This window comes from Ovis canadensis, chromosome 22 (assembly GCF_042477335.2).
Source record: "Ovis canadensis isolate MfBH-ARS-UI-01 breed Bighorn chromosome 22, ARS-UI_OviCan_v2, whole genome shotgun sequence".
Classification (NCBI taxonomy): Eukaryota; Metazoa; Chordata; class Mammalia; order Artiodactyla; family Bovidae; genus Ovis; species Ovis canadensis.
The window spans coordinates 39,571,086-39,597,406 of record NC_091266.1 but is presented as its reverse complement, the minus strand read 5'-3'; the positions used below and the strand labels follow the sequence as shown (position 1 = coordinate 39,597,406).

Here is a 26,321-nt window from a genome sequence, read left to right as displayed (position 1 = left end):
CTGGGGCACAGTGGCGAGAAGTCATAGCCCAGCAAGATCTGTCTCCAGACAATGAAGCCCCACGTTCTAAACTCAGACCCACTCAGCTACAGCAGATGAACGCCTCTTGCCTTGGAGTGTATCTGTCTTGTCATGGCCCTATCAGGGTGTGACAGCTGAGCCAGCCGGGTTCCTGCTATCCCAGGAAGCTTCTGGCTGCTAGGCCCAGTAAGAGACTCTGGCCGCAGGATGCTTGTCTGTGGGTATAGTTCCCCCAGCATCCCGCTCCCCCCAGTTCCAGCTGACCTGGGCTCTTTGGTAGGCAACTCTGGGTGCCAGCATCTTGGTGCATCTAGTATCTTATTGCCATCTGGTTCTCATCCTCATAGCTCCAGGAGTCTGACTTTCCTGGTCCCCGAAAGCTGACCAAACCAAGCTCATGGGATATGCCCAGGGAAGAGGTTCAGAGAGGTTAAGTGACTCTATCAAAGGCACAAAGCCTAGATTTAAATTCAGACAGACTCTAGAGACCTCCCCAGACCTCCCCAGTAGAGTCCCACTTTGTTGGTTTTACAGTGAACTCTGGAAGGGCCAGGCTCCCAGGTCTACATGGGGAGCCCACCCGCAACTGGAAGGTGGCTTGCTGAGCAAGGGAAAGTCAGGTGCTCTAAATGGTGAATAGCTACGAACTGAAGCCTGAACTGGTTTCCCCACAAGAGATGGACACTGTACTGGCTGTGTGACCTTGGGCCAAGTTACTTAACCTCTCTGGTTCATTTTCTTCATTGGCACAATGGAGGGAATTCCTTATTATTGTAGGTTTAGCGTGAAAAATAGATGAGTCACCGTATGTAAAGTGCTCGGCACTGTATACGTGTCACTGCTGCGATGACTGTTACGGCTGTCTGTCAGGCTGCTCTCCTGGCTGGTGCTGGGCAAGCAGTCCAAGGCTTTGCCTCTCAGACTTGCTTCTCCACGTTTCCTTCCCACTGCAGCCGCTGCGTCCAATGCTATTCTTGCTTGGAACCAGTGAGCAGTTCAGTAGAGGAAGCACCAGCTGGAGTGTCCCAGACCTGGTTCCATTTCTGCTCTACTACTGTGGCCTCATTGGAACTTAGGCCAGTTCCTTCCCTTGTCTGAGCTCAGATTCAACCCGTGTAAAATGAGGCATACCCAGCTCAAGGACTCTCGAGTGTAAACAAGCCACTTTACCCTATAGGTAAACTGTTATCGTGATGCGCTGACCCTGTGATAGTCTAGAAATGTTCACACTGTTGATTAGGCTAGGAGCTTTTTTTCTCATAGTGTTACTATTTCACATCTCATGATCTTCGGTTATTTTAGATGCTTTGATTTTGTTCCTCTTGGCAGGAGGATGACTTTTAACCTCATCTGACAGATGAGGAAACTGAGGCCCAGATCCCACATGACTGTCTGAGCCTGTCGAGAGCCCTCATTTTTTCTGGTTTCTAAAGGGCCCCATTCTTCTGTGTTAGAGTTGGGGGTGGGGCAGTTGGGACTTTTTAAAATGAAGCTTCCTTCCATTCTGCCAGGGCTTGTCTTCTAAAGTGAAAGAAAGTGTCAGTCGCTCAGTCGTGTCCGACTCTTTTCGGCCCCGTGGACTGTAGCCCGCCAGGCTCCTCTGTCCACAGAATTCTCCAGGCAAGCATACTGGAGTGGGTTGCCATTTCCTACTCCAAGGGATCTTCCTGGCCCAGGGATCGAACCCGGGTCTCCTGCATTGCAGGCAGATTCTTTACCATCTAAACCACCAGGGCTTGGGCAAGGGCTGGACAAGACATGGAGGCCCAGCAGTGTGGTGCCTAGAGGCTGGAGGCTGGCCTTGGGCTCTCCAGCCCTGATGGCTAAAGCTCCAGGCCCAGCCTGCCGAGCCTGCTGGCCTGGTGAGGATCCTTGGAGCCACCAGGCCCTGTGGGGCCAGCCACCCACGTGGCTAGAGAGGAAGGTCCAGGCTGCCTTCTCCGGGGCAGTGATAACCCGCGGGCCCTATTCCAGGCCGGGATTGTGGAGGATTCTCTGTGCTCCAGAGGATTCCTGCGTTTTGCAGACACCTCATTATCCCCGTCCTGGCCAGCAGCGTCCCAGCGCCTCTGTAATCACTCCGGCCCACGCCTAGCAGCCGTCCCAGGGCCAGGAAATCACTCCCCTCCCCTCCCCCGCCTTCCGCCGCTGGCCCAATGCGGCGCCTGCAACCACTCGCCGGTGGACCTCCTGCCTGCCTAACGGTTCTCTCTCCTCCTCTGATTCTCTCCTCTCCTGCTGCTGCTTGCTCTCGGGGGGGACTCGGAAGTGTGGCTCTCCAGCTGGGCTGAGTCTCCCAAGAAGGACGTGACAGGTACCGCCCGGTGTGCATGTGAGCGCATGCATGTGAACATGTGTGTCCCCGCGTGTGGGCGTGGGAGCCGGTGCCCGCCGGCTGCGTTCTGCCTGCTTCCTTGTGATGTGTAGCAGCTCTTTGTCAGCATGCTGGAGTCTCCTCAGCCCGCTCTTGTCCCTCCCGCTGGCCTTCTCTGCCTTCCCGTCGACCCTTTTTTAGGTTCCAGATCCAGCCTTGGAGCCCTTTGAGGGGTGATGACCACACAGCACAGTGTGGAAGCAGATGCTCCCTGGACCCGGAATGTGTGGGTTTACATCCCGGCTCTGCCGCGTCCTGGTCTCGGGTTACGTAACCTCTCCAGCCGCCCTAAGCAGATTCAGCAGCATCTCCTCGGAGCTGGCACACAGAAAGTATCCAGGCGGTACTGAGAGACTGCCATCCCCATCCACCCATGTGAGGTGGGCCAGCTGAAGGTGATGAGCCTCCCTCCAGGCTGTTAACCCCAGGCAGAGAGCTGGAGTCCCCACACCCCAGCTGAGGCAGTGGCCGGTGAGGGGTGTGGGGAGTCCTGTAACTGTGATGAAGTCACAGCCCCTGTGCCCCAGGGATCCAGAGTTTGGACCTGCCTCTGGTCTCGGGGACCTTCCAAACCTGGGGCTGCCTGGCCACTGATGGCCCTCAGGGACTTGGGCTTGTGCCCTGTGTCCAGGTGGGGCTGGGCCCAGGGTCAGAGGCTTGCTTTTTGCCTTGGTCTTACTGGACGATGGCAGAAAACCCTAGAGAGCAATGTTCTAAGCTGTGAGATGGGGGTGGTGTCAGGTGGGGATGGGGATTTCCAGAAAGGTCTTCTAGAAGCCTCTCCATTTCTGTGAGTGCCACCTGGCCCTCCTTCCTAGCCCAAACCTGAGAGCAGAGGTGAGGCTTGGGTTTGGGGCCCAAAACAGAAAGGTCAGAGGTCGAGGGGAAGGGGCTGGACCAGCCCCATCCTCACACAGCTGTAGGCTGGAAAGGGGAAGTGAACATACTGGTGGGGGCGGGGGACCCCTTGCCTGTCCCAGGCCCCTCACGGCCATCCTTCTGGTGTTGCCTGTGACAAGGGCCTCGGCCTGAGCTAATCACTGGGCTCCCGGCCCTCTTTCCCCTCTCCTGAGCCAGTGAGCCAGAGCCCACTTGGCCCACAACAATACATTTTATTCACCAAACGTATGGCCTGGCTGCCCGAGGGCCTATGGAGAGGCCAGCAGGCGGAGGCCGGCCTGGGAAGAATCCGTTGTGAGGGACCGAAGGGACCTTGGTGGGACGCCCAGGGTTTGGGGGGTCATGGACAGTGTGGGGAGTGGGGCGTGGGGCCACGGTAGGGCTTGGCTTCTCAGGATGAGCCCAGCTGTTTGGAGAGAGAGGCTGAGGGGAGGCCACATGGGCCAGGAGAAACCAGCCAGACTGGGGGTCCAGGGCCGGAGTCTTGGGCGAGTCGCCAGGTCTTTCTGGGCTGGCCTTGGTTTCCCCATCTGGAATGTTGGCAAGCTCAGTGAAACAGGAAATTCAGAGGTAAGGGGCTGATGCTGGGGACCCTTGTAGATAAGGGGCCTTGAGCTGCTTAGGTGGGCACCCACCCATGCGTTGGCCCAGCTGGCAGATGCCCACTGCCTGCCAGGAGGTGAGGTCTGAGAAAGGCATGAGAAGGGGCAGAGCCATGGCAACTTCACCTGGCGCCTGTGGCCCTTGCCTTAACCTACCTGCTGGTTTTGAGTCTTCAGAAGAACCTAAGCCCTTCCTTTCCTCCCCAAATCTCCCATTTCCTGTTTGCTTTATAAACACCGTCTACAGTTTACATAGGGTATTAACCCTGTCACTTCATACCATGCTCAGAACAACCCCACGGAGTAGGTACTGTTGTTGTTCCTGTTTATGGATAAGGAAGCTAAAGCTCAGAGAGGTTAAGTGTCCTCTGCAAGGTCACAGAGTTGTTAACAATAAGGACAAATCAGGACCAGACCCTCAGACTCCAGCTGGGTGCCTCGGCATCATGACTCTCAGGCAATTACTGTGTCCAGTGCCGTGTCCCACGGCCCCAGTCCTGGGGTGTCTGTCTATCCACATCAGGGCCACTCTTGTCTAAACCACGTGGCCTAGTTGGGGAGCAGTGCCCCACAAGAAAATCCAGTGCAAGCACTATGGCTGAGTGAGTGGGGGGCTGCTGGAGGGTCAGGCAGAATTGGGGTTGGTAAAGGGGAAGGCATTCCAGGCAAGGGGCATAGCTGGAGCAGAGGCTTGGATGTAAGAACCTGCCTGGAAGAGTGTGGTGTGTTGACTGTTGCCTGGGTCAGAGGAGTCGTGTGTCAGGGAACTTGGGGAACTCAGGCTGTCAAGAAAAGACTGAGCTTGAATGTAGCGTTTCTTCTTTCGTCAGCAGGGACCCACTGAAGGTGTGGGAGCCTGATTTGGCAAAAGCCTCGTGTAAAAGTCTGAAAGTCGGCAGCCAAATCAGGCAGGAGCCAGCGGTCCCTCCAGGTGGCAGCGGAAGGAATGCAGGTGTGAGGCAGGCATGGGGCAAGGCTCTGGGGAACTGCCAGAGCCTCAGCAGATCCAGCCAGGGGCTCTGAGAAAGGCACGAAAATGAGATGGAGGAGGAGACACTGGCGAAAAGTCCCCTTCCAATCCGGGAGGGGCCCTTTTCTCTAAAAGGAGTACTCCCCTTCTCCATGCCTCCGCCAAACTCTTCCTATCTGAAGACAGGAGGCTCCCTCCACTGCATCTCCCCCTCCCTCGGGCTGACTCCCTCAGCCCCCGATTTTCCAGGCCTGGGCTGGGAGGCGATCCAGAGCGGCCTCTGTAGGATGACATCACCCAGAGGCCCGCCTGCCGAGTGGTTTCTCATCCGGATACCTGCTCCCAGCTCACACCCGCCCGGGCAGCCCTAAGAGGCAACACCCTAAGAGGCAGATGCCAGAGAGAGTGAGCAGGGGGCTTGCGTGTGCTGGGGGGGTGAGGGTGGGGGGCCAGCCAGGAAGACAGAGTGTCTGTCTGTGTGTTCATCTGTTTGTCCCCTAACCTGCGGGCCACTGCCTGTCTTCAGTGCTCTGAAATGCCTGGAGAACATTTTCTTAACTTTTCTACCTGTGTGCCAGAGTGTCAAGTCTTCAGAAAGCTCAGGCCAGTTTTCCAAGGGGTGGGGTGGAGGTGGGAGCAGCGTGTGGATGTTTTCCCCTCTTTGAAAGCTAGCCTCAGATTTCCTTGGCTTGGATTAAAGTGAGTCTCTCCATTCCCCGGCACCCTGCTTACCCTCTCAAACAGCTTTTGGCCTCAAACCCATGACTCCTCACTTCTCCCAGCCTCTGTTTCCCCATCTTCCCTTTTCTGCCTTCCAGAATTTGTAGTTTCTCCAAATTTTGGAGGTGAGGCCCTGCTTGGTGTATCTGTATTGGCTCAAAGCAAGCCGTTAAATCACCTTGTTCATCCATCTGCTCATTCATTCACTCATTTCCCCCAACAGTTACAGAGTCCCTACCCACAGTGGGCACTGTGGGTCTGGTCAGTAGGCACCGCAGTGGAGAAGAAACCCACACTCCAGTCTCCATTGTTGTTGTTCTCTAAGTCATGTCTGACTCTTTGTGACCCCATGAACTGCAGCACACCTAGCTTCCCTGTCCTTCACTCTCTCCCGTGAGTTTACTCAAATTCAGTAAGCACTATTTGCCGAGCGTGTTGGGGTTGGATGAGGCAGAGGCCCTCCTCAGGAGCAGTGGCACATGCAGGGCAGAAGGCAGGACATGAGCAGCGGTGTCAGGTGGGCCCAGGGGTTCGATCCCAGCTGTGTGACCTTGAGAAAATTGCCTCATGAGCCCTAGTCTGCCTGTGTGTGAAACAGGACGTTAACACGCGCCTACTCTTGGGTCCTTCTGAGGCTCCGCTGAGACAGCAATGTGATCTCTGCTAGGTGGGCATCCCGAGTGGGCACTAAGGAAGGCTTCCTGTTGATGGTCAGCATCATCTGGGCTCTTGGGGCTTTGGAGCTCTCTAACCAGCTGGAGAACTCCCATCTTCTCTTTGTACCTTGAGTTTTCCTCTCCCACAAACTGGCAAGGGAGCCTCTGTGTCCCACAGGCTGGGGACTGGCCCTTTTTGTGTGGGGTGCCCTGCCAGCAACCCCCCTCCCCTCTGGGGACACAGTGGAAAGTGGTCTCTGCCAGCCCCGTGCCCAGCGCTGCCTCTGTCCGGCTGGTTGGCAGGGGCAGGCACAGAGGCTGGCCCCATCTGAGTGCAGAGCCAGGCCGGCCCTGCTGCCCAGCTGTTGGTTGCATTTCGGCCTGAAACCCAATCCTGGCTTTGGAGGGGCCTGGGGTAGTGCGTGTGCATAGCCATGTGGCAGGCCTCAGCTGGGACAGGGTCCCTCCTGCTTCTCCAAAGGGCTGAGCAGGGGCAGCAGGGTCCTCACCTCAGGGGAGAAAACTGGCAGGGGGGGTGGATTTCTTTCCCCAACATCGCCCGCTGCCCTCGGTTGGATGGAGCCTCTCGGAGGGAAAGACCCAGAGCTCTAAGCAGTGTTCCTCACCCTGGCTCTGTGTGAGAACCACAGGTTGTAGGGCAGGGGTCTTAAAAAAACTAGCTGAGACCAATTAAATCAGCTTCTCTGGGGACGGGGCTCGGGCATCCCTGTTTTTAAGAAGCTCCCCAGATTTTATGGCATCAAGTTGAGGTTCGTTTTGAGGAGAATGGGATGTCTGGAAACAAATCAGGAGCAGTTCTGTAACAGAAAAAGACAGGCTTGAACTTAAAACACGGAGTGAATTTGGTTCTCTCCATGAAGGCTGTGTGGGCTGGCTCAAGCCTCTGCTCTGGGTCTCTGAGGTGTCCTTTGTGAAATGGGAAGGTAATAAGATTGTTGTGAGGATAAAAATGCAACAGGGTACGTGCCTGGCATAGAACATTTGCCAAGTTAGACTCAGGCATGTGGGGAATGTAACTGCAGGCTGAAGCACCAAGGGGGCCGTGTGGAGCCCGAGGACCCTCTCAGCCATTTCTATAGCCAGGCTGGTGGTGTGAAGCCCCCAGCTTTTCAGGAGATTGGTAGATGTGTGGGGCAGTAGACACGTAGTTTAAGACATATACTAGGAGTTCCCTTTTCGAGGGAGATCAGAGGGGAGGGGTCGGGGAAAGCTTCCTGTAGGAGGTGACCAGTGGGTCTCTGGTTCTTGGATCCTTTCAGCTCCTAGCCGGTCACGTGTCGTCTTAGGTGCTTAGTTCCTCCCCACTCCACCCTAGTGATGATGACAGTGAGGTGCAGAGAGGTTTTAGCTGGACATTCAATGCCATACAGCCAGTAAGCTGGGATGCACGGGGTCTGTCCACCTTCCAGCCCGGTGTTTGCTTAACGCCTGTTGCACTGGTCCAGTGCCTACCAGTCCAGTGAGCTGCTGCTCGCTCCAAGGCACCTCCGGCCTGCTGCCCTCCTCCCCCTGAGCCCCACCTTCTGACCCCTCAAGCTCCTGAAACTGCCAGGAGAGGGCGGCGGGAGGCTTCCGGGAGCCTGACCACAAGCCCCAGCAGAGCTTAAAAGCAGAGGGACGCTGCGTCGGTCTCCATGTGGCTGGAGGGCGGCAGCCAGGCCAGACGATGCCCCGACAGGAAGCGGGGCTGGAGGCGACAGCCTGAAGCCAGTCCCTGGGCGCCAGGCCCGTGGGCTCGGTGGCCGCGCCTTGGTGAGCCCGAGGGGCAAGAGTGGAGCCGAACTTGAGGAAAAGTTGGCGGGGGGCGGGCTGGGCTCTCCAGCGGCGGCTCTGGCGCTGGGACTTTCTTCTTGGGTTTCAAGTAAACAGTCTCGGCCCTCCTCCCCCTCCCCTGCCTCCACCCCCGGCTCCTCATTCGATGGGTCTCATGTGTTTCTATTTAAGGGCTGCGAGTAAACCCCAGTGATTGGCGGCCTCAAACCCTCTTGACTTCTCGCCTGGGCCCGGCCGTGGAGCCGTCCTCTCCCGCTCTCTCCCTCTCCCTCCCGAGGGGAGGACTGCTGACTCTCTTTCTCTGGGTTTACAGGAGTTGGGGAGAGGCCCCGAGCCCTCCTCCTCGCCTGGCCTTTCCTCTTTCCTCTACTCCAGAATCAGCCCCCATGGGCCGCCAGCCCGCCTGCCCGCGGCCCTCCCCTCGCACCCCTGTGGCCGAGGGGTCTGGAGAGACCACGTCCACCCCGGGCCTCTCCTCCGACTCCCTCCGCCTTGTGCTGGACCGTGATTAGTTCCTTGCAGCCACGGGCTTTCTCCCTCTGCGTCCCCTCCGCCTCTGTCTCGTCTCTGCCTGTCTCTCCCTGCTCCCCGCCCCCTCCGCTGCCCCCTGGCTCCCCATGTCCCCCGGTCCCCGCGGCGCAGCGGGCCGGTGTGGGGTCCTGCTATATGGCCTGTCCTTGGGGCCCGGCGAGCTGCGAGCCCTGGCTGCGGGCAGCCTCTCCAAGCGGCGCTGGCGACCGAGCAGCCTCCCCCGAGGCCGATGGACAGGGGGCGCCCCGGCCGCGGGGCCATGGCCGGCCGCTGGCTCACCGCGTGCTTTCTGCCCTCGCCAGGTGCCGACACCAACGCCGAACCCATGATCCTGGAACAGTACGTGGTGGTGTCCAACTATAAGAAGCAGGAGAACTCGGAGCTGAGCCTCCAGGCCGGGGAGGTGGTAGATGTCATCGAGAAGAACGAGAGCGGTGAGTGCCCGGCTGGCTGGCCAGCCCGGAGACCGGGAACCCGGCTGGTTTTTGTTCCCCTCCTCCTCCCCCACCTCTGCAGCTATACGTTATTTCCATCTGGCGGGGAGAGGGCTGAGGAGGCTGAAGTTTCCCCTGTTGGTTTGGGCTGCAGGCCAGCAGTTTGCCTGGTGGTGGAAGAATGTCTCCAGCGCTCGGGGTAATTAACTGGCTTGTGTTAATGCAAGGCCAGGGTGGCAGCACGGGCACCACCGTCCAGCCCGTGTGCAGGGACCCTGTGCCCTCCAAGGCCAAGGGGCAAACAGTGCCCAGCTCGGGGGCATCCTACAGCATCTTTTCCCTTGGGCCCATATTCCAGGCTGGGGACGAGGCAGGGGTGGGAGAACCTGGCTGGCTGGTGGGACAGGCAGGCCATGACGTCACTGTGGGGTCCAGGGTCCTCAGGCAGGTTGTCTGAGGAAAGGCCAGGCCTCTGAAGGTTGGCTGGTGTCTGAGCTGACTGCCCCCTGCTGAGCTGGGAAGTGGGCCCAGACAGGGGGATGAAGTCAGGTCCTGGGGCCAGGGAGGGTCCCACAGCAGCCGCCCTGTCATTGGGAACTGAGGCTTTGTCCCGTCTGGGCCAGGCAGATTGGCTGTCCGGGGGGATGCCGATTCCCGGGTTTTCACCGAGTGGGCCTCAGTGCCTCACCAGCAGGAGTCTCTCAGGGGGAGTGAGGAGGGCCTGAGTCCATCAGTCTGAGGTGCAGGCCTGTGTGACGCCCTGCAGGGCCCGGGGTAAACTCTGGCCCAGGACACCCATCGTCAGTTTGCTGGTGACCTGCTGGCACTTGAGTTGGTTCCTGGGGTGTTCTGTTTTGGTTTCGGTTTGCTGTGGGGGAAGGCCCCCGCGCCGTGCTTGTGTTGGAGCCTCTCTGAGTTGTGTTTGGAGGACACTCCCAGAGAGGAGGGGCCTGCTCTTCTTTCCCTGTTCCACTCTATTCTTCCCAGTGTTTTAAGCTCCGACAGGAAGACGGGCCAAAGGACGTCTGTGCCCACTATATAGAGAGAAAAACTGAGGCACAGAAAAACTGAGGGAAGTGAGACACCTGAAGTCAAAAACAGAACAGGAATGTTCTTGGGCCCCTGGTTCATGTGCCTAAGAGCAGCAGGTAGTGAAGTAGCAGTAAAGATACTGAGGAAATCCCAGCAGGCCTCCTGGGGCAGGTGAGGTTAGGCTCCTGATGCAGGAGGCTTGGGGACTGTGCTAAGAACAGGGCTATGACGCCAACATAGACCTGACTCATGGCCCTCCCCGTGTGGAATCTTCAGAGCTTGTTCCCCTCCAAGAGGTCAGGCTCTGCCATTGTGTCTGGAGTCATCACCGCCGTGGTTGGCAGCCGTTGTCCCCACCCAACTGTCCCCACGGTAAGGCCTGGGCCCTTCACCGCAGGTGCCCACACTGGTCCCCTTCCTGCATGGCGTGGCTTTCGGCCTTTGTCACAGTACCAGCCCCACCTCCCCACCCCACAGAAGCTGCATGTCTGAGGGGCCGGCTCGGGAACCCTAGGCACCTCAAGACCCAAAGAAAGGGCTCTCTGCTGGTGGGATTGGAGACACCCACTGAGGAGGTAGAGAGATGTTTGTTTGGGGGTGTGGCCCAAAGGAAGGTGTGTCGGCTTTTCCATATAAAGTCAGGGCTGCTCAGAAATAGATTTCTGGCTTAGGGACCCTCTTGCCTCGTGGCACCAGTGTAGCTCTATGTCTATATGAGGAGCAGTGAGCCCCCATGTCCCTGGGTACCAGCCGCTGGCCAGGATGGCTGCATAGAGACCCCCCCCCCCGCCCCCCGCCACCCACTAAAGGCAGTCAGCCTGTTATCAGACTCCTTGGTTCCCTTTGCCCTGTCACCCGACATCCAGTACCCTGCCTGGGAGTGGAGGAGGGAGCTCCTTAACAAAGTGGGGCTTCTGCAGCAAACCTACAAGGGACTCCTCTAGTCCCCAATGGCTGTCTGAGGGGCTCAGGCAGCCTGACTCCCCAGAGCAGCCCAGTCGGCGCTCTGACCCTCTGAGGGAGCTGCCCTCCCTAGAAGTGCAATTCTGCCCACCACCCACCTGCAGGGTGACTTTAGGTTCCTTCCTCCCTCTGGGCCTCTGCTGCCCCTTCTGTGAAATGGAGACAGCCTCGTGGGTGCTCAGAAACAGGGCCTGGAGTGGGTGCTCAGAAACAGGGCCTGGAGCAGATGACCTCCCCAAGCCTGTTTCACAGCTGGGAGATGCCACAGGGCCCTGGGTGACAGGTAGACAGAGCCTCCCTGAACTTGGCCTTCCCACTTCCCTAGACTTCATGTCTCTCCTCTTGGTGAATGCAAGGACCTTGGAGTGCTGTGTCCACCACACAAAGCCACACTGTCTGTTGCCTTCCGAAACAAGGAGCCCTCCTGCAGGGTAAAACCAGCTTAACCGGAGAGACTGAGTGGGTGAAGAGGAGAAAGGTGGAGGGCCAACTGCACATCCTCGGGAGAGTGGTTTCCCAGTTCAAGGAGTTGGATGGCTGATGGTGGGGGAGGGGCGATGTGTTGTGCATCCTGCAAACTGGCTTTGGAAGGAGTGGTGAGGCTTTTGAACTCCGGGACAAAGAGTCAATTGTGCCGCCTTTGACCTTAGGACTGGTGGGCGTCGTGAGGCATTTCCACTCAAATTGTTGGGGCAGCAGCTCCAGTTAGCACCACCCTGCCCCCTGGGGGCTGGCCTTGCCCTCTGGGAGCCAGGACTCTTCCTGTATCCCTTTCTTACTTGGCTGAAAGCTCCTTGAATAGGGTGTCTGCAGAGGAACCCAGCCGTCTCTGTCTCTGCTCACTCGTCAGAACCCTCTGGAAGGGACCACAGCCTCCAGGGGATTTTGGATGTGTGGTTGTGCCCATACTCTGTAATCTCATTCATCTAAAGAGAGATGTGTCTGGAAGGCATTTCAGAGTCAGTAAATAGTAAACACAGGTCAGGCCATGCACTTCACATGCATCATCTTACTGGATTCATGGAACAACCCTGTGTGGTAGAAGGCACTTTAAGCCCTTTGTGTCTGAAGTAACAGGTTAAGAGGTTAAGTCATTTTCCTAAAGTCCCAACAGCTGAGATCTCTCCCTTCTCCAGAGGAAGTGGGGGGAGGGTGAGAATGGGCTGATCCCAGGAGGGATCATCACTGAGTTGGCGATGCTGCAGGTCAAGGACAGACATGGCCTGGCTGAGATGATGACAGGGCTCCCTGGAGCATTGTTGCAGGGGAATGGCTCTGTGTGCCTCCTTCCAGCGTGGTGCTCATTGGCAGTGGGAATTCTTGTTGTTAATTGTCAGTTGGAGCTTGGGGATAAGTCACAGCTAAGAGGATCTGAGAAGGGTGGTGAATTCCCAACACCAAAGACAAGCATATTCTGGGGAATGCAAGTGGATAGATGTCAAAGACGCCCACAGTGGTGGGACTTGAGTGGCTTCAGGGAAAATTTTTTGATTAACAGTGGGCCTGGGGCCCAGCCAGAAAAGGACTCTCTTTCTCCACTGATCTACAGGGACAAATATAGCAGAAAGACTCAGCAGTTTCATTAGATTTGCCAGCCATTTTTGTCTTATCCTTGAAAAGCCCTCCACCCTTGACATAAACAGCAGTGCCTGAGATGCTGCCTTTGTAGGACAGTCTTACGCCTCAAAGACCACATTGGCTTTACCTTCCAGCAGGCAAAATCTGGTCTGACTTCTGGCAGAATCTTGATGGCAGTTGCTCTGGTTTCTGTGTTAAGCAAAGCTGCCTCCAACTTTCCAGGATGGTTTCCTTCTCTCAGGACTAGGAGCCAGCCAGGGGATGTGGGGATATGAGTCAGCAGATGCTCATGTTTTTTTCCTGATCCAGCTTTCCTACCCTGAGTCTTTGCTTCTTTCCTGGCACTAGTGTGATAACCTTGGGAGATATTATACAATACTTCCTTGGAGGCGTGTAGCTATAGGACTAAGGTAAAAGTATTGTATTGGCAAGAAATTTTCTTGCTCAAATTTTGAGCTCCTGGTCCATACAGGTGAGACATTGTATAGGTGAGAAAACTAAGCCTTGGGGAGTTTGAGAATCTTCAGTCCCCTCCAGATGCTTTAGTCCCAATTGAGTAGTGAGCAGAGGACAGACACCCACTCAGACTTACTCAAGAGTTTACTGAAAGGATTCGGGAAAATCTCACCAGAACCCAAGGATGGGAAGGACACCCCAGGCTCACAAGGACTGGGAACCAGAAGGCTGGCAGGAGCCAAAGCAGCTACCCTTCTCCCTCTCTTGGGTACCAGGTGGATTGAAAGCCCAGCTGTGATCTCCTAACTGCAGACCCGGCTTCCTTCTCTTCCTGTTCACTCGTTACAGTGGCCCATTCACCTGATGTTCCCTTGTCAGGACCAGATTTTTCAGTCAAGATAATAGACATCAACTGAGGATGGTCTCTGGTTCTACAGGCTCAAACTTTGAAGTTTGAATCTGATTGGTTCCTGGCCAGCCAATGGATTGGCAGACTTTGGATCAAGTGCCCAACTCTGGGCCAGTCAGCTGTGTCCAGGAGAAATGTCATAGGGTATAAACATGGCTGCCTTTCCAACCTCTTTATCAGTGGCTTGGAGTACATGTTTTAAAGAAAAGAGATATAGGGAGGTAAATTATCTGAAAACATGTTAGCTGCATCTATTTTACTTATTTAATGGTTGTGTGTATTAGAGAGAGCGAAAAACCAGGAGTCTGAATGTTAAGTTTAAATCTAATGCTACCCTAACGGTGTGATATAAGCAGGAATTCATTTCCTCCTGAGTATAAGAGAACAGTGATACATACTACATGGGTTTGTTTTTTTTTTTCTCCCATGAAATGTAACCATTTATTATTTGACAAATATCTTTATCAATAAGCCAAACTAATAAGCTTTCCTCTCATATTTGTATGTCCTAATGATTATTTTTTGTCAAAAATGATGCATTCTTCAGCCATATATTTTGTGAGTTGGAATCTTCTTAACACTGAAGATGCACCTGTTCTGTTCTTTAGATATTTCTTCATGAACACTGTTATAACTGGTTCTACATAGGCTTTTTGTAAGTGAGACATACACTGTATATACTCTTCACTTATCCATTTATTACACAGTTCTTGAATACCTCTTGTGTCCCAGGCTCTATGCTGGTTACATGTATACCCATACAGTTCCTGCCTTTATGGAGTTTAAACTCTGATGCGAGCATGCTGGGTACTTAATGAGTGGACTGTATTGTGAGATTGGGCTACTTCTGCAGACTTTCTGATGTCTTAAATGGACTTCTTCTATATATCCTCTATGTCTTTTAGTTAGACTCTGTGCTTACTAAGGAGCCAGCTGATTAGTAATTCATATTGCCAATCTGCTCTTGAAAAGATGTCCAAATAAAGATAGGATAGGCTGTTTCTAGAAGGACAGGTTTCTTGCAGTCTGCATTACAGATAAGTGAACTAATACTCTTAACTGTGCAGCAGCCTTTTAAGAGTTTGGTTCTGGTGAGTGAGCCATATTTGGTTGTGGTAACTGGCTGCCATGAGGTCCTGTCCCAGCTGACAGAAAGCCTTGATCTCTGACACGCTTCTCTTCCTAAGTACAACACATGCATGTTTCTGCTATGTCAGCCTGATCAGCGATTCCAAAGTCCATGCTGCCCCAAGGCTGTCTCTGGGAGGCAGTTGTTGCCCACTTCATAAAGCTGGCTGGAAGGCAAAGGGCCATCGAGCATCAGACAGGAACAGAAGTGAGCATTCTAATCCAATCTGGGGCCCCTCAGCCTGGCTTTAGTCACCCTGGCTGGAGATGGTTCTGAGAATAAGATTGCACGATAGCCTAGCAATGGAAAGTATGGGTTCAACTTAGATAAGCCTGGTTTTAATCTTGATTTGGTTCTTGATTTAGGACTTACTAGTGGTGAGCTTACTCCTTGGAAGAAAAGTTAGGACCAACCTAGCTAGCATATTCAAAAGCAGAGACATTACTTTGCCAACAAAGGTCCATCTAGTCAAGGCTATGGTTTTACCAGTGGTCATGTTTTGGATGTGAGAGTTGGGCTGTGAAGAAGGCTGAGCGCCGAAGAATTGATGCTTTTGAACTGTGGTGTTGGAGAAGACTCTTGAGAGTCCCTTGGACTGCAAGGAGATCCAACCAGTCCATTCTGAAGGAGATCAGCCCTGGGATTTCTTTGGAAGGATTGATGCTAAAGCTGAAACTCCAGTACTTTGGCCACCTCATGCGAAGACTTGACTCATTGGAAAGGACTGTGGTGCTGGGAGGGATTGGGGGCAGGAGGAGAAGGGGACGACCAAGGATGAGATGGCTGGATGGCATCATGAACTCGATGGACGTGAGTCTGAGTGAACTCCAGGAGATGGTGATGGACAGGGAGGCCTGGTGTGCTGTGATTCATGTGGTCGCAAAGAGTCGGACACGACTGAGTTCCTGAACTGAACTGAACTGAGTGGTGAGCCTGGGAAGTTAACCTGAATGTTCTAAGTAAACTTCAGTCTCCTTGCCTGCAAAATGGTGCTAATTGTACTCATAGCTGTGGGGTTAGTATGTGCTTGTTCAAGAGGAATTAAGTGCTCAGTACATGATAGCTATTGGTGGCTGTGTCCCTGGTGGCTCAGCAGTAAAGACTTCTCTTGCAGTGAAGGAGACACAGCTTTGATCCCCTAGTCGAGAAGATCCCTGAAGAAGGGAATGACAACCTACTCCAGAATTCTTACCTGGGAAGAGCCTGGTGGCTTACAGTCTATGGGGTTGCAAGAGTAGGACACAACTTAACAACTAAGGCGCCACCACTACATGGCATTAAGACGGCTGGACTGGGGCAGCTTGGCCACCAGCTGACCTTGGAACACACAGCTAGTCAGTTGCCCTCTTGCGGCGTCACTTTCTCACCTGGCTAGAAAACAGGTTGCACTTCATAGTGTCTGAGGATTCTCTCAGCCCTGATGGTTTGTGAGGTAGGTACGAGAGAGGGAGCTTGCTCTGGGGCATGGCAGCAGGAGACCATGCTGGAGACCTGAGTGTCCCTGTGGAGCCTTGGCCTGGCAGCTGTTCTTGGCCCCGTCTGTGTGTCAGGAAGAGTTGGAGTCAGAATCCTCTTGGTGACCCAGGAGTAGACCTCGTGGGATCGGGGCTTCGTGCAAAGGCTGGGGAGAGGAGAGACCCACCTGTGATACCCCATGCTGGCTGTCACTCAGTGGCTCTGTGGCATGCACAAAGCTGATGGGCTGGGGGCAGAGTCTAGCATAGTTGGGAAAGGCTGCCTCGAGGAGTTGGAGGCATTGAGCTGGGCCTTGAAGAAAGTGGGGATAGATAGGAGATGGGGGCATAGATAGGAGAGAGGGGGCATAGGTAGGAGAGAGGGGAAGGAATTCTTGAGCCATGTGAGTGGAATGCCAGGTGGAAGGCAGAGCCCATTGGGGCTAAGATGGGAAGGCAGGTGTACAGTTGCCCCAGGAGGTAAGGCTTGATGAAGAAAGCGGAAGGTAGCCAGCAGCGGGTGGGGAGGCAGGGTGGGGCCGCGGAAAATAGGTGAGCAGAAGAGGGACCTGAGAATAGGAGTATTTGAAGCAAGCAGTCCCAGCTGTGGGGAGGCAGATGGTGGGGAGAGGTGTGTCTAGGACTGGGGGGCTGGAAATAGATCTTCCCTCGAGCTAGATCTACACTGGCTGTTGTCAGGGAGGCATGCAGGGGCTCGCCAGCACTAAGGGCTGCCAGCCAGCAGGGCGCTCCCTGTCTCACCTCCATCTGTTCAGGTTGGGCAAGTGGAGTGGCCAGTCACCCTGACCTCACATTGGCTTTGTGGACCGATCACGTCCCACAGCCTTTCCTTGAGTAGACATTTCTGAACAAAAAATGTGGATCCGTGGTGACCTCGGAAACCCAGCTGAAGTGCCAGAGTGACACCAGCTCATCCCAGCCTCAGCCCCACAGCAACACCTAGCTACCCACATTTTGTAGGGGAGTGGAGCAGAGAAGAAAGCAAGATCACACTGAGTCCCCTCTCACCCACATCTCAAAGGCTGCTTTTCTGGGTTTGAACAGCAAGGGACCAGTTGAACCACACACTGCCCAGAGCCCAGCAAGGCCAGTCTTCAGGTGCTCGGTCATCACTGTGTCCGTACTACTTGGCTAAGGTCCAGACTGGTGCTCAGAGGTGACAGAGGCCAACAGAGTCCCACACTTACAGGGCTTACATGTGCTAGAGAAACAGTCACATGTGAAAAAATAAGTCTAGGTTTTGGTAACTGCAGTGCAGGAAATAAACGGGCACTATGATAACGATTAATCAGAGGAAGGAGGTAGGTAGCGTGTGGCTGGGAAAGGCCTCTCTGAAGAGGTGCCAGTGGAGCTGAGAATGCTTGGAGCTTAGAGAATGGAGAAAGAATTAGAAGCAAGGCACTCTGGGGGAGAGGCGGTGAGTGAGGGCAGAGGAGGAGGAGAAGCCATGTGGTAGCAGGCCAAGGCATGCTGCTCTAGGGGGAGTGACCAGCACTCACCTGGTGGGGGTCTTGCGGTGTGGCCACCGCTCCCCAGACATATCCTGGCCCGGATGCCCGGGGAATGGGCAACGCTGGAGACCCTCTGTCCACCCCCAACACACACACACACACACACACTCACAGCGGGCTTTGTCTCCAGGAGAAGTGACAGTCCTGCTGGAGTGCAAGAAAAAGACCCCTCCGCAGCTTTCCTGTATTCTTAAACTAAAACAGACTTCACTGTAGCGCTTTCTGGGATTTAATTTGTTAGGGACCTCGGGGAATTGGGGTTGAAAAATTGCTACCCCTTGTTCTTACCCCCAGAGTGCCTTGCTTCTAATTCTTCCTCCATTCTCCAAGCTCCAAGCATTCTCAGCTCCACCAGCACCTCTTCAGAGAGGCTTTTCCCAGCCACACTCTATCACCTCCTTCCTCTGATTAATCATTATCATAGTGCCTGTTTATTTCCTGCAGTTGGGCTTTTAGTAATCACTCTGGTGGTAGATGTGAGGTTTGCCCAACTAGCCGCTCTCATCTCTCTCAGCATCTTTTTAGATTCTGTAATCTCATCCTCTGGGTTCCCGATGCTGACCTGGACTCCCTGGCCTCACTGTGGAGGAACAGCAGGGTGACCCAGTTAGCCCAGTTGGGAAGCCTGGTGGAAGCCAGTGTTCACTGGGAGCTAAGCTGTCAAGAAGGTGTCAGGAAGTGGAGAGAAGCTTCTGGCTCATGTAACCCCCAACTTCATGTTTGGAACATGCTTTATAGAGCTCTCAGGAGAGGGGTTTCATTTAATTGTCTCAGCCCTGGCTCCACGTTCCCTTCTTAGTCAGGCACCTCTCAGCCTCAGGCTAAAATGCATCTGCCTGCTTGAGCTGTTCTTGGGCTAGATGGTGGGGAAATGGCCCAGGCATCGTGAGAGGTGAGAGAAAGCCGGACTTGGAGGAGGAGTCTACCAGGGACTGTCCACGAAGTGAGCGAACCATGAGTGGGTCTCTGAGCCAATGTGCTGTGATTGCAGGGCCCTCTCTCCTGCTCTGTCTGGCCTGTCGGCATTGCCACGGGCCACCCTTGGATCCCTGTGTCCCAGAACCTTAGTGTTTAAGGGATATCCTAAGTGCTCTAAAGCCTGTGTGTCTGTTCTCTGGGGAAGACTCATCTGGGGAAGAGGGGGTGATCGGGGATTTCAAGGCCTCCTGGGGAGCAAGTGACCACTTATGCCAGCTAGTAGTGGATTTGGGACATTTTTCAAGGTGACCTCTGTATGAATCAGAATAATGTTTTATAAGATATAAAACCCTGTGTTTGTATAACACCTTGGAAAGAAGAATGGCAGGTGTTGGCATCTGCTCCTTTTCAGGTGGAAATTGAAGCCCAGAGTGGGTCAGTGACTTGCCCAGAGGTTGCATAGCTGGGAGGTGGGGCCCAGGCTGCCATACTACTTATCCAGTGCTGTTTATCCAAGGTTGGGAAATCTGGATGTTTGCATTTCTCTTCCTTGTGGATTTTACTTCTTTGAAAAGCCAAGCCCCAGAGCTCTCTGCTGTGTGAATTCTCCAGGCCACAGAGAGCAGGAAAGCAGAGGTCAGTCCCGCTGAAGCCCCAGCTGGGGTAGGAGCAAGGCCAAGGCGTGAGGTGGAGGGAATATGAAAGGGAAGGGATGCTTGCTGGCCCGGTTTCCTGCAGAAGAGTTGTGAGTGTTCTGGCATTTGGTTCAGCCAGGTCCATAAGGTGGGGCTGGACTGGATGGGTGGATGGGGTCAAGGGTGCTTGTGGTCTCCCTGGAGATCTGCTTACCAGGACTGAGGGTGTGAGGGCTGAGCCTGAACTGTGCCTGAGCCATGCTTGACAGGACCCCATCCTACTCTGCCGTCCCTTTGTCAGAATAAACAGACCTACCCTGGCCCTTTCCCCAACCCCTCATGACCCAGTGAAGAGCTCCATCCCACCTCCTTCCCCTCAGTGGTCTCAGCACTGCCTGAATGACCTCTTATATGCAAGGACTGCCTCCGTAGGATGTGGTTTGTTCATTCAGTCCACACACATGGGGCATCTACTGTGTGCCCAGCTCTGGGTGCAGCAGTTGACAAGAAGCAGTCATCCCTGTCTTCCCCATAGATGGTATTCTAGGGCTTTCTCTTCCCTCAGGGTAAAGGCCTGGATGCAGTCAGTCTATCATATTGACAATGCACCTCTATGTGTGAGACAGAAAGCCCAGTGCCGCTGGGGCCCGTGTTACTGAGGGGCCGGGAGGGTGGGACCGTAAGGCACGGTCTGCTCCAGGTTCAGAGATGGGGCAGCGCCTGGGGTGGCTGGTCATGGCTGGAGGAAGCAGGCCATGAGCAAGAAGCTGAAGGAGGAAAGTGCTCTAAGCTGAGTAGACAGCATGTGTGAAAGTATGGCGGTGGCACGGATGAGGGGGATCTGGCCAGGCTCTGGGGCTGCCGGAGAGGAGACGTCCCCTAAGTGATAAACAGGCCAAGGGGACGTAGTGAGGGTCTTAAGGGCCTCAAATGTCAGGAGAAAGAGACATTTCCGACCATCTGCCCAAACCTCCCTTTGACGAAGGAGGAATGGAGGCCTGACGTCATTTGCCCAGTGTCCCATGGAGTTTGTGGCAGGTCTGCTGCATGGGCCAGGGACCGCAGGTGCCAAGGTAGCTGTCTCTGAGGCACACTGGCATCTCCTGGCACCTTTGAGGCCTCACCGCCCAGCCACTCATGGACTGGGGCCCAGCCTATGCCCCAGGTGAAGGAGGAGGTGAACGTGCTCTTCAGCTCCCCACCCTGGACCCCTCAGCCTGGTCCTACAGCTGGAGCCAGGACACAGTGAGCAGAGGCAGGCCCAAGAGGGAGACCTCTTTCCTTGTATCCTCCCCAACCACCTGCGCTCACACAGGCTCATTTTTCAGACGAGGTGCTGTCCCCCCAGCAAGGTCATCTTCAGATGCCTCGGCGTGAAGGCAAACACCCGCTTTCAGCAACACCACTTCTCGGGACCCAGGTGGGGCTATCCCACTGGCTGGCTGTGTTCCCTGGCACCCCCCATTCCCCCCGACACCGCCGCTCCAGCCCAAAGTGCTGCCTTCCCCATCCCTTAGGTCCCTCCCTCCCCGCAGGAAGGTGGTGGGGTCTCTGTTGAGGTTGGCCGGGCCTCCACTCCTGGTGTTTCTGGACACTCTGTCTTTTCTTATTTGTTTTCTGTACTTCTAACCAGCGCCCTCACAAAAGCCCCAGCCTCCTCTCTGCTCAGCAGGCTCACCATCTTTTGATTGAGGCAGAATGTTGAGCTGCTGCAATCAGGACAGCCCGGGACCTCGTCCCTGCACCAGTGACTGCAGTGTTGGCCGCAGGCCTCCCCCCGCCCGCCCCCACCCCCAGCCTGGCCAAGTGACCTCCTGGCACCTGGGGTGGGGAGCTTTCTGCCAATTCCAGCCACCTGCTTCTTGCTCAAGGCATTGGGTCAGCAGGTTGCCACTTGGCACCATGCTCAGGGTGTCATCTCAGTGGGCAGAGCAGCCGTGTGCCCTCGTGGGAGGAATGACAAGCTTAAAAAGTCAATCTCAGTCAGTCTAGGTTCCAAGTTGAGCCACCCGCTAACCAAGTGATCTCAGGCAAGCTGCTCTTCCTTCTGAGCATCACCTTTCCTCACCTGTGGTTAGGAGTGAAGACAGTGGGCACGGCTGCTTTCCAGACACTAGGCACCCCTGTTCCCCATGACCATTGCGCTTTTACCAAGCCAGGCAGGAAGCAGGCCATTCATCTCCATAGTGCCAGGACTCCTGAGATCCCCTCTAAGCCATGGGGCTCCAACAAAAGAGGCCAGATTCAGCTTAGAGGGAGCAAGCAAGGGGAATCTGACCATGTTGGCAAGTTTCAGCCAGCTCTCCAAGCAGCCAAATGGGTCATTGGCTACAAACATTCCTGGGTTTGTAATGATGATCACAGGGCCCGTGGGCTCCTGGACACCTTTGGAATGGGCTTTGTGAGGCCAAATGCTCCACAGATTAAATTTCCGGAGAAAGAACAGCTGAGAAATAGTCTCGAGCTTTGCTAAGCCACTTCTGTGCTATGACAATAAAAGGGGTGTGTGTGTGTTCTCCACTGATACAAGGGCGGGGAGGCAAAGGAGGAGGATTGTCTGCTCGTGAGCCTCCCTCTCTCCTTTAATTTGCATCAACCAATGAGGCAGCTGGTGCTGCTGTATTTTCCAGGCTGGTGCTGGTAACAGAAGGAAGATGATTAGTGTTGTGGAATTTCATGGTGGGGGTTAGGGGTGGCTTCTCCCCTCCCCTTTTAAAATAAAGTGATGTTTTGAAGAGTTGCCCTGGGGAACTGCTGAAAGCAGAGTGGCTGAAAGACTCTTTTGGTCATGTCAGACGAGGACAAGATTATCCAAGTGAATGAGGGTGTCTGTCCCCGTCAGCCGTGCTGTGGGGCTCCAGGGCCCTCCTGCCAGAAAGCGAGCAAGGGTCTGTAATCACAAACAGGCAGGGATCAGTTACCACCAGAAGTATTACTTTGGACTCTTGGCTTTGAAGGGGAAGAATGCAGTTTTCCTTGCCCATCCTCCCCCCGTCCTTCTCAAGTTAAATGAGATCTGTGAAATCGATCGCTCTGGGACTTAAAAAGAGAGGCCAAAATTCAAGCCAGTGCAGAGTCCTGAAGGCCCAGCATAGGGGGCTTCCACCAGCCTCCACTTGTCTGAGGGCAGGGGTTTTCCTAGCCCAGTTCATTTTGAGGTGATGAATTAGAGAAGTCCATTTCCCCTCAGTCTTTCTTGTCTACCTGGGGCATCCTTGCCTCCGTCTTACCCACCATCCAAGTGTCTTGACCCTTCTGCATGTTTAAGCTGGTGTCTTCTGCACATCCACTATGTACCTAGCACAGTGGGGTGGGGGTATAATGAAAATGGCTTAGCACATTGGAGCAGACTCTGACCAGCCTGTAAAGATAACAAAATAATGGGGCTCTCACCCCTCCTGGCCCCACCTAGCCCTGGGAAGCCCCTCCCCGTGCCTCATCCAGCACCCCTTTGGCAAGAACCAGATCGACTCCTTCACACTTGGGTGTAAATAATACTGCACCAGGAGTACTGACACTGACCGGTGTGCTTCCCCTGGCCTTGGTAATGGGAGCAAGACCGGAACCTCCTTGCCAGCAGAGTTGTGACGTTTGAAGTACTAGTCTGCCCTGTTCACAAATGTTTTCGCTTATTCGCCATTCCCCTTAAACAACATTACTTCATTGTGTTTCACTAAGAGTTTATTTGAGCACATCTAAGACCTTCACCATTTTATTAAAATTGTTCCCAAGTGACGTTGTTTTTTTCACTTTATTGCTTCATATTTAAAAAGGCTAAACATTCCTAGTTATAGCAGCTGTCCCACGTCTCTGAAAGCTGTCCCTCCCAGATGCCAATCAAAACTATCCCTTTTGAAGAATTAATATGCCCTTATGGATTTACTTCTCAATGTATATTTCCAATATACTTCTAACTTCCATGACTGACTTTTGAGTTTAAGACTTAAGATAGGGACTGTAGTTGACTGCTGCCTGGAGGACAGAGAGGAAGGCAGCCTGCTCAGCAGGGCTTCGCACCGGGCGAGGGAGCAGCCAGGGCCCCTGCTGTAGCACCTCCCGTGAAGGCTCCACTCCACCCCTGCTTCCACTCCAGTCCTGTGTCCCCGGTCTCGCTACGCAGCTGACACAAACTTCCCTCTTTGGACTCACAAGGCCTCCGCTTTTGTTGGGGCCAGAGTATTTCATCAGTGCTGATATAGTAGCTAGGAGGAAAACTCTGGCCTGCCCTCCATACCCTGATCTCTCAGCCCTCAGGGGGCCATCCCTCCACTGCCTGGATGGATTCAGAGCCAGGTTTGCTTGGAACTCTGATCCAGAAACCAGGACAGAGAACAGGGTTGGAGATACCCACATTCTAGGCTAAGGGACAGGCCAGGGTTGGGGAACAGGAGCTGATGATGATATTGCTCACTTCCTGGGGAGTGAAGTTAGAGCCTGCCATGGCCGAGGGCTCAGACTCAGCTGTGCTGAGTTGGGCCGGCCAGGCAAAGACATATTTAAGGGGGGTTGGGAGTGCGGAACTCTTCAAGGCCCACTTCAACACCCAGACATCTGTTCCATCCAGGCCCTCCACCTTAGAACCACTTCCAGAACAGTCTCTCCTCAAGGGCCCTGTGGTGGTGGGATGACCTCATAGAAGCCAGGAGGGCAGGCTCGGTCAGTGGCTTCCTAGCGCCCTCTCTCTCTCTCTGCCATAAGGTACCAGAATCTTGCCGCTGACTGTGGTGGGGTGTTGATCATAGGCAGGTTCTCAAAGTGCATGTGTTAGTCGCTCAGTCATGTCTGATTCTTTGTGACCCGCATGGGTTATAGCCCACCAGTCTCCTCTGTCCGTGGAATTTTCCAGGCAAGAATACTGGAGTGGATTACCATTCCCTTCTACAGGGGATCCTCCCAACCCAGGGATTGAGTTAGGGTCTCCTGCATTGCAGGCAGATTCTTTACCATCTGAGCCACTAGGGAAGCCCATTCAGAGTGGGGAGAACCAAACCATGCAATTAAGTGAGTGTGTAGTCAGGGGCTAGAGATGAGGCATTGATTGACTCATCCCCCAGCTTATCTCCTGCTGTGTGCCACACATTGAGGCATAGAGATCATCAAGGACGTTTGATCCCCAGTCATGGAACCTTTAGCCTCAAGGGAAAGGAGGGGCCTGGGATTGCTGGTGTGCAAGGGGGCAGGGTGGTAACTCTGCAGACTCCTCCCCTTAGGGGTTGGGGGCTGAAGCACCAGAGAGTGACAGGGCAGAAATGGAAAATGTCCTTGATTGGTGCCCATGGATGTCAGTCACTACGGACTGACCAATCACTGTAACTGGTGAGACTAGAATGAGACAGTTGGCCCCAGGCAGTCTCTGAGGCAACTGAACTAGGGGTGTGGCCTTTTCTCCTTGGATTGGGATAGGAGCTGTGAAAGTGAAGTCGCTCAGTCAGTGTCCGACTCTTTGCGAGCCCATGGACTGTAGCCCACCAGGCTCCTCTGTCCATGGGATTTTTCCAGGCAGAAATACTGGAGTGGGTCGCCATTTCCTCCTCCAGGGGATCTTGCCGACCCAGGGATCGAACCCACATCTCCTGCACTGGCAGGCTGATTCTTTACCGCTGAGCCCATGGGAAGCCTGACTCAAAGAGAAAACTTTCTTAAATTACACAAACCCGACTAGGGCTCAGGATGGTCATCCCAGGCCCAGGGTATTCGAACCTCAACTGAAACCTAGTTGTGCTCTTTGGAGACCATTGATGTCAGAAACTCTGGGAAAGGCAGGAAGGGAATGGTTGAAGCTGCTCCTGCATATCAGTGAACCAGACACCTTCCATTTGTGTAGTCACCACCCTTGCCTGTAAAGCACAGGTGGCAGGACTTCTGTTTCACAGGTAGGAAGGCCCAGAGAGTTCAGATAGCTAGCTTCTTCCCTGTACACTCTGCTGCCTCTTGGTCAATCTCCTGCAGTTCCCTCGGGCAGAAGCGCCATGGTGGGGCAGCTATTTCCTCTGAGGGTAGGATGCAGCAGGGCTCTGGGGCTGCCCTTTCCAGAGGCACCCCCATGAGCTGCACCCATAGTGGAAGAGGGCAGTGCGTTCCCTGAGTGAGACCCCATGGCTCCAAGAGTCCCCGTGGAAGCCTGCAGCCAGCCCATGAAACTGCTTTGAATTTGAAGGGGCTGTGACAGAACGTGGTCCACTGGAGAAGGGAATGGCGAACCACTTCAGTATTCTTGCCTTGAGAACCCCATGAACAGTGTGAAAAGGCAAAATGATAGGATACTGAAAGAGGAACTCCCCAGGTCAGTAGGTGCCCAACACGCTACTGGAGATCAGTGGAGAAATAACTCCAGAAAGAATGAAGGGATGGAGCCAAAGCAAAAACAATACCCAGCTGTGGATGTGACTGGTGACAGAAGCAAGGTCCAATGCTGTAAAGAGCAATATTGCATAGGAACCTGGAATGTCAGGTCCATGAATCAAGGCAAATTGGAAGCGGTCAAACAAGAGATGGCAAGAGTGAACGTTGACATTCTAGGAATCAGCAAACTAAAATGGACTGGAATGGGTGAATTTAACTCAGATGACCATTATATCTACTACTGCGGGCAGGAATCCCTCAGAAGAAATAGAGTAGCCATCATGGTTAACAAAAGAGTCCGAAACGCAGTACTTAGATGCAATCTCAAAAACGACAGAATGATCTCTGTTCGTTTCCAAGGCAAACCATTCAATATCACGATAATCCAAGTCTGTGCCCCAACCAGTAACGCTGAAGAAGCTGAAGTTGAACAGTTCTATGAAAACCTACAAGACCTTTTAGAACTAACACCCAAAAAAGATGTCCTTTTCATTATAGGGGACTGGAATGCAAAAGTAGGAAGTCAGGAAACACCTGGAGTAACAGGAAAATTTGGCCTTGGAATGTGGAATGAAGCAGGGCAAAGACTAATAGAGTTTTGCCAAGAAAATGCACTGGTCATAGCAAACACCCTCTTCCAACAACACAAAAGAAGACTCTACACATGGACATCACCAGATGGTCAACACTGAAATCAGATTGATTATAGTCTTTGCAGCCAAAGATGGAGAAGCTCTATACAGTCAGCAAACACAAGACCAGGAGCTGACTGCGGCTCAGATCATGAACTCCTTATTACCAAATTCATACTTAAATTGAAGAAAGTGGGGGAAAACCACTAGACCATTCAGGTGTGACCTAAATCAAATCC

General features: G+C 54.0%; 1 protein-coding gene across 3 annotated transcripts in view; it reads left to right on the top strand.

The window, feature by feature from the left end:
- SH3PXD2A (SH3 and PX domains 2A) overlaps positions 1-26,321 on the top strand; it is a 250,247-nt gene that overhangs the window by 184,361 nt on the left and 39,565 nt on the right. Inside the window, exons 7-8 of one of the 3 annotated variants that reach the window (XM_069567000.1) lie at positions 2,291-2,335; positions 8,871-9,002. In XM_069567000.1, the coding sequence (XP_069423101.1) occupies positions 2,291-2,335; positions 8,871-9,002 (177 nt within the window). Of the gene's footprint in view, positions 1-2,290; positions 2,336-7,834; positions 8,017-8,870; positions 9,003-26,321 lie in introns of those variants that run through there. The other 2 variants (XM_069567003.1, XM_069567002.1) reach the window with 2 other exon arrangements.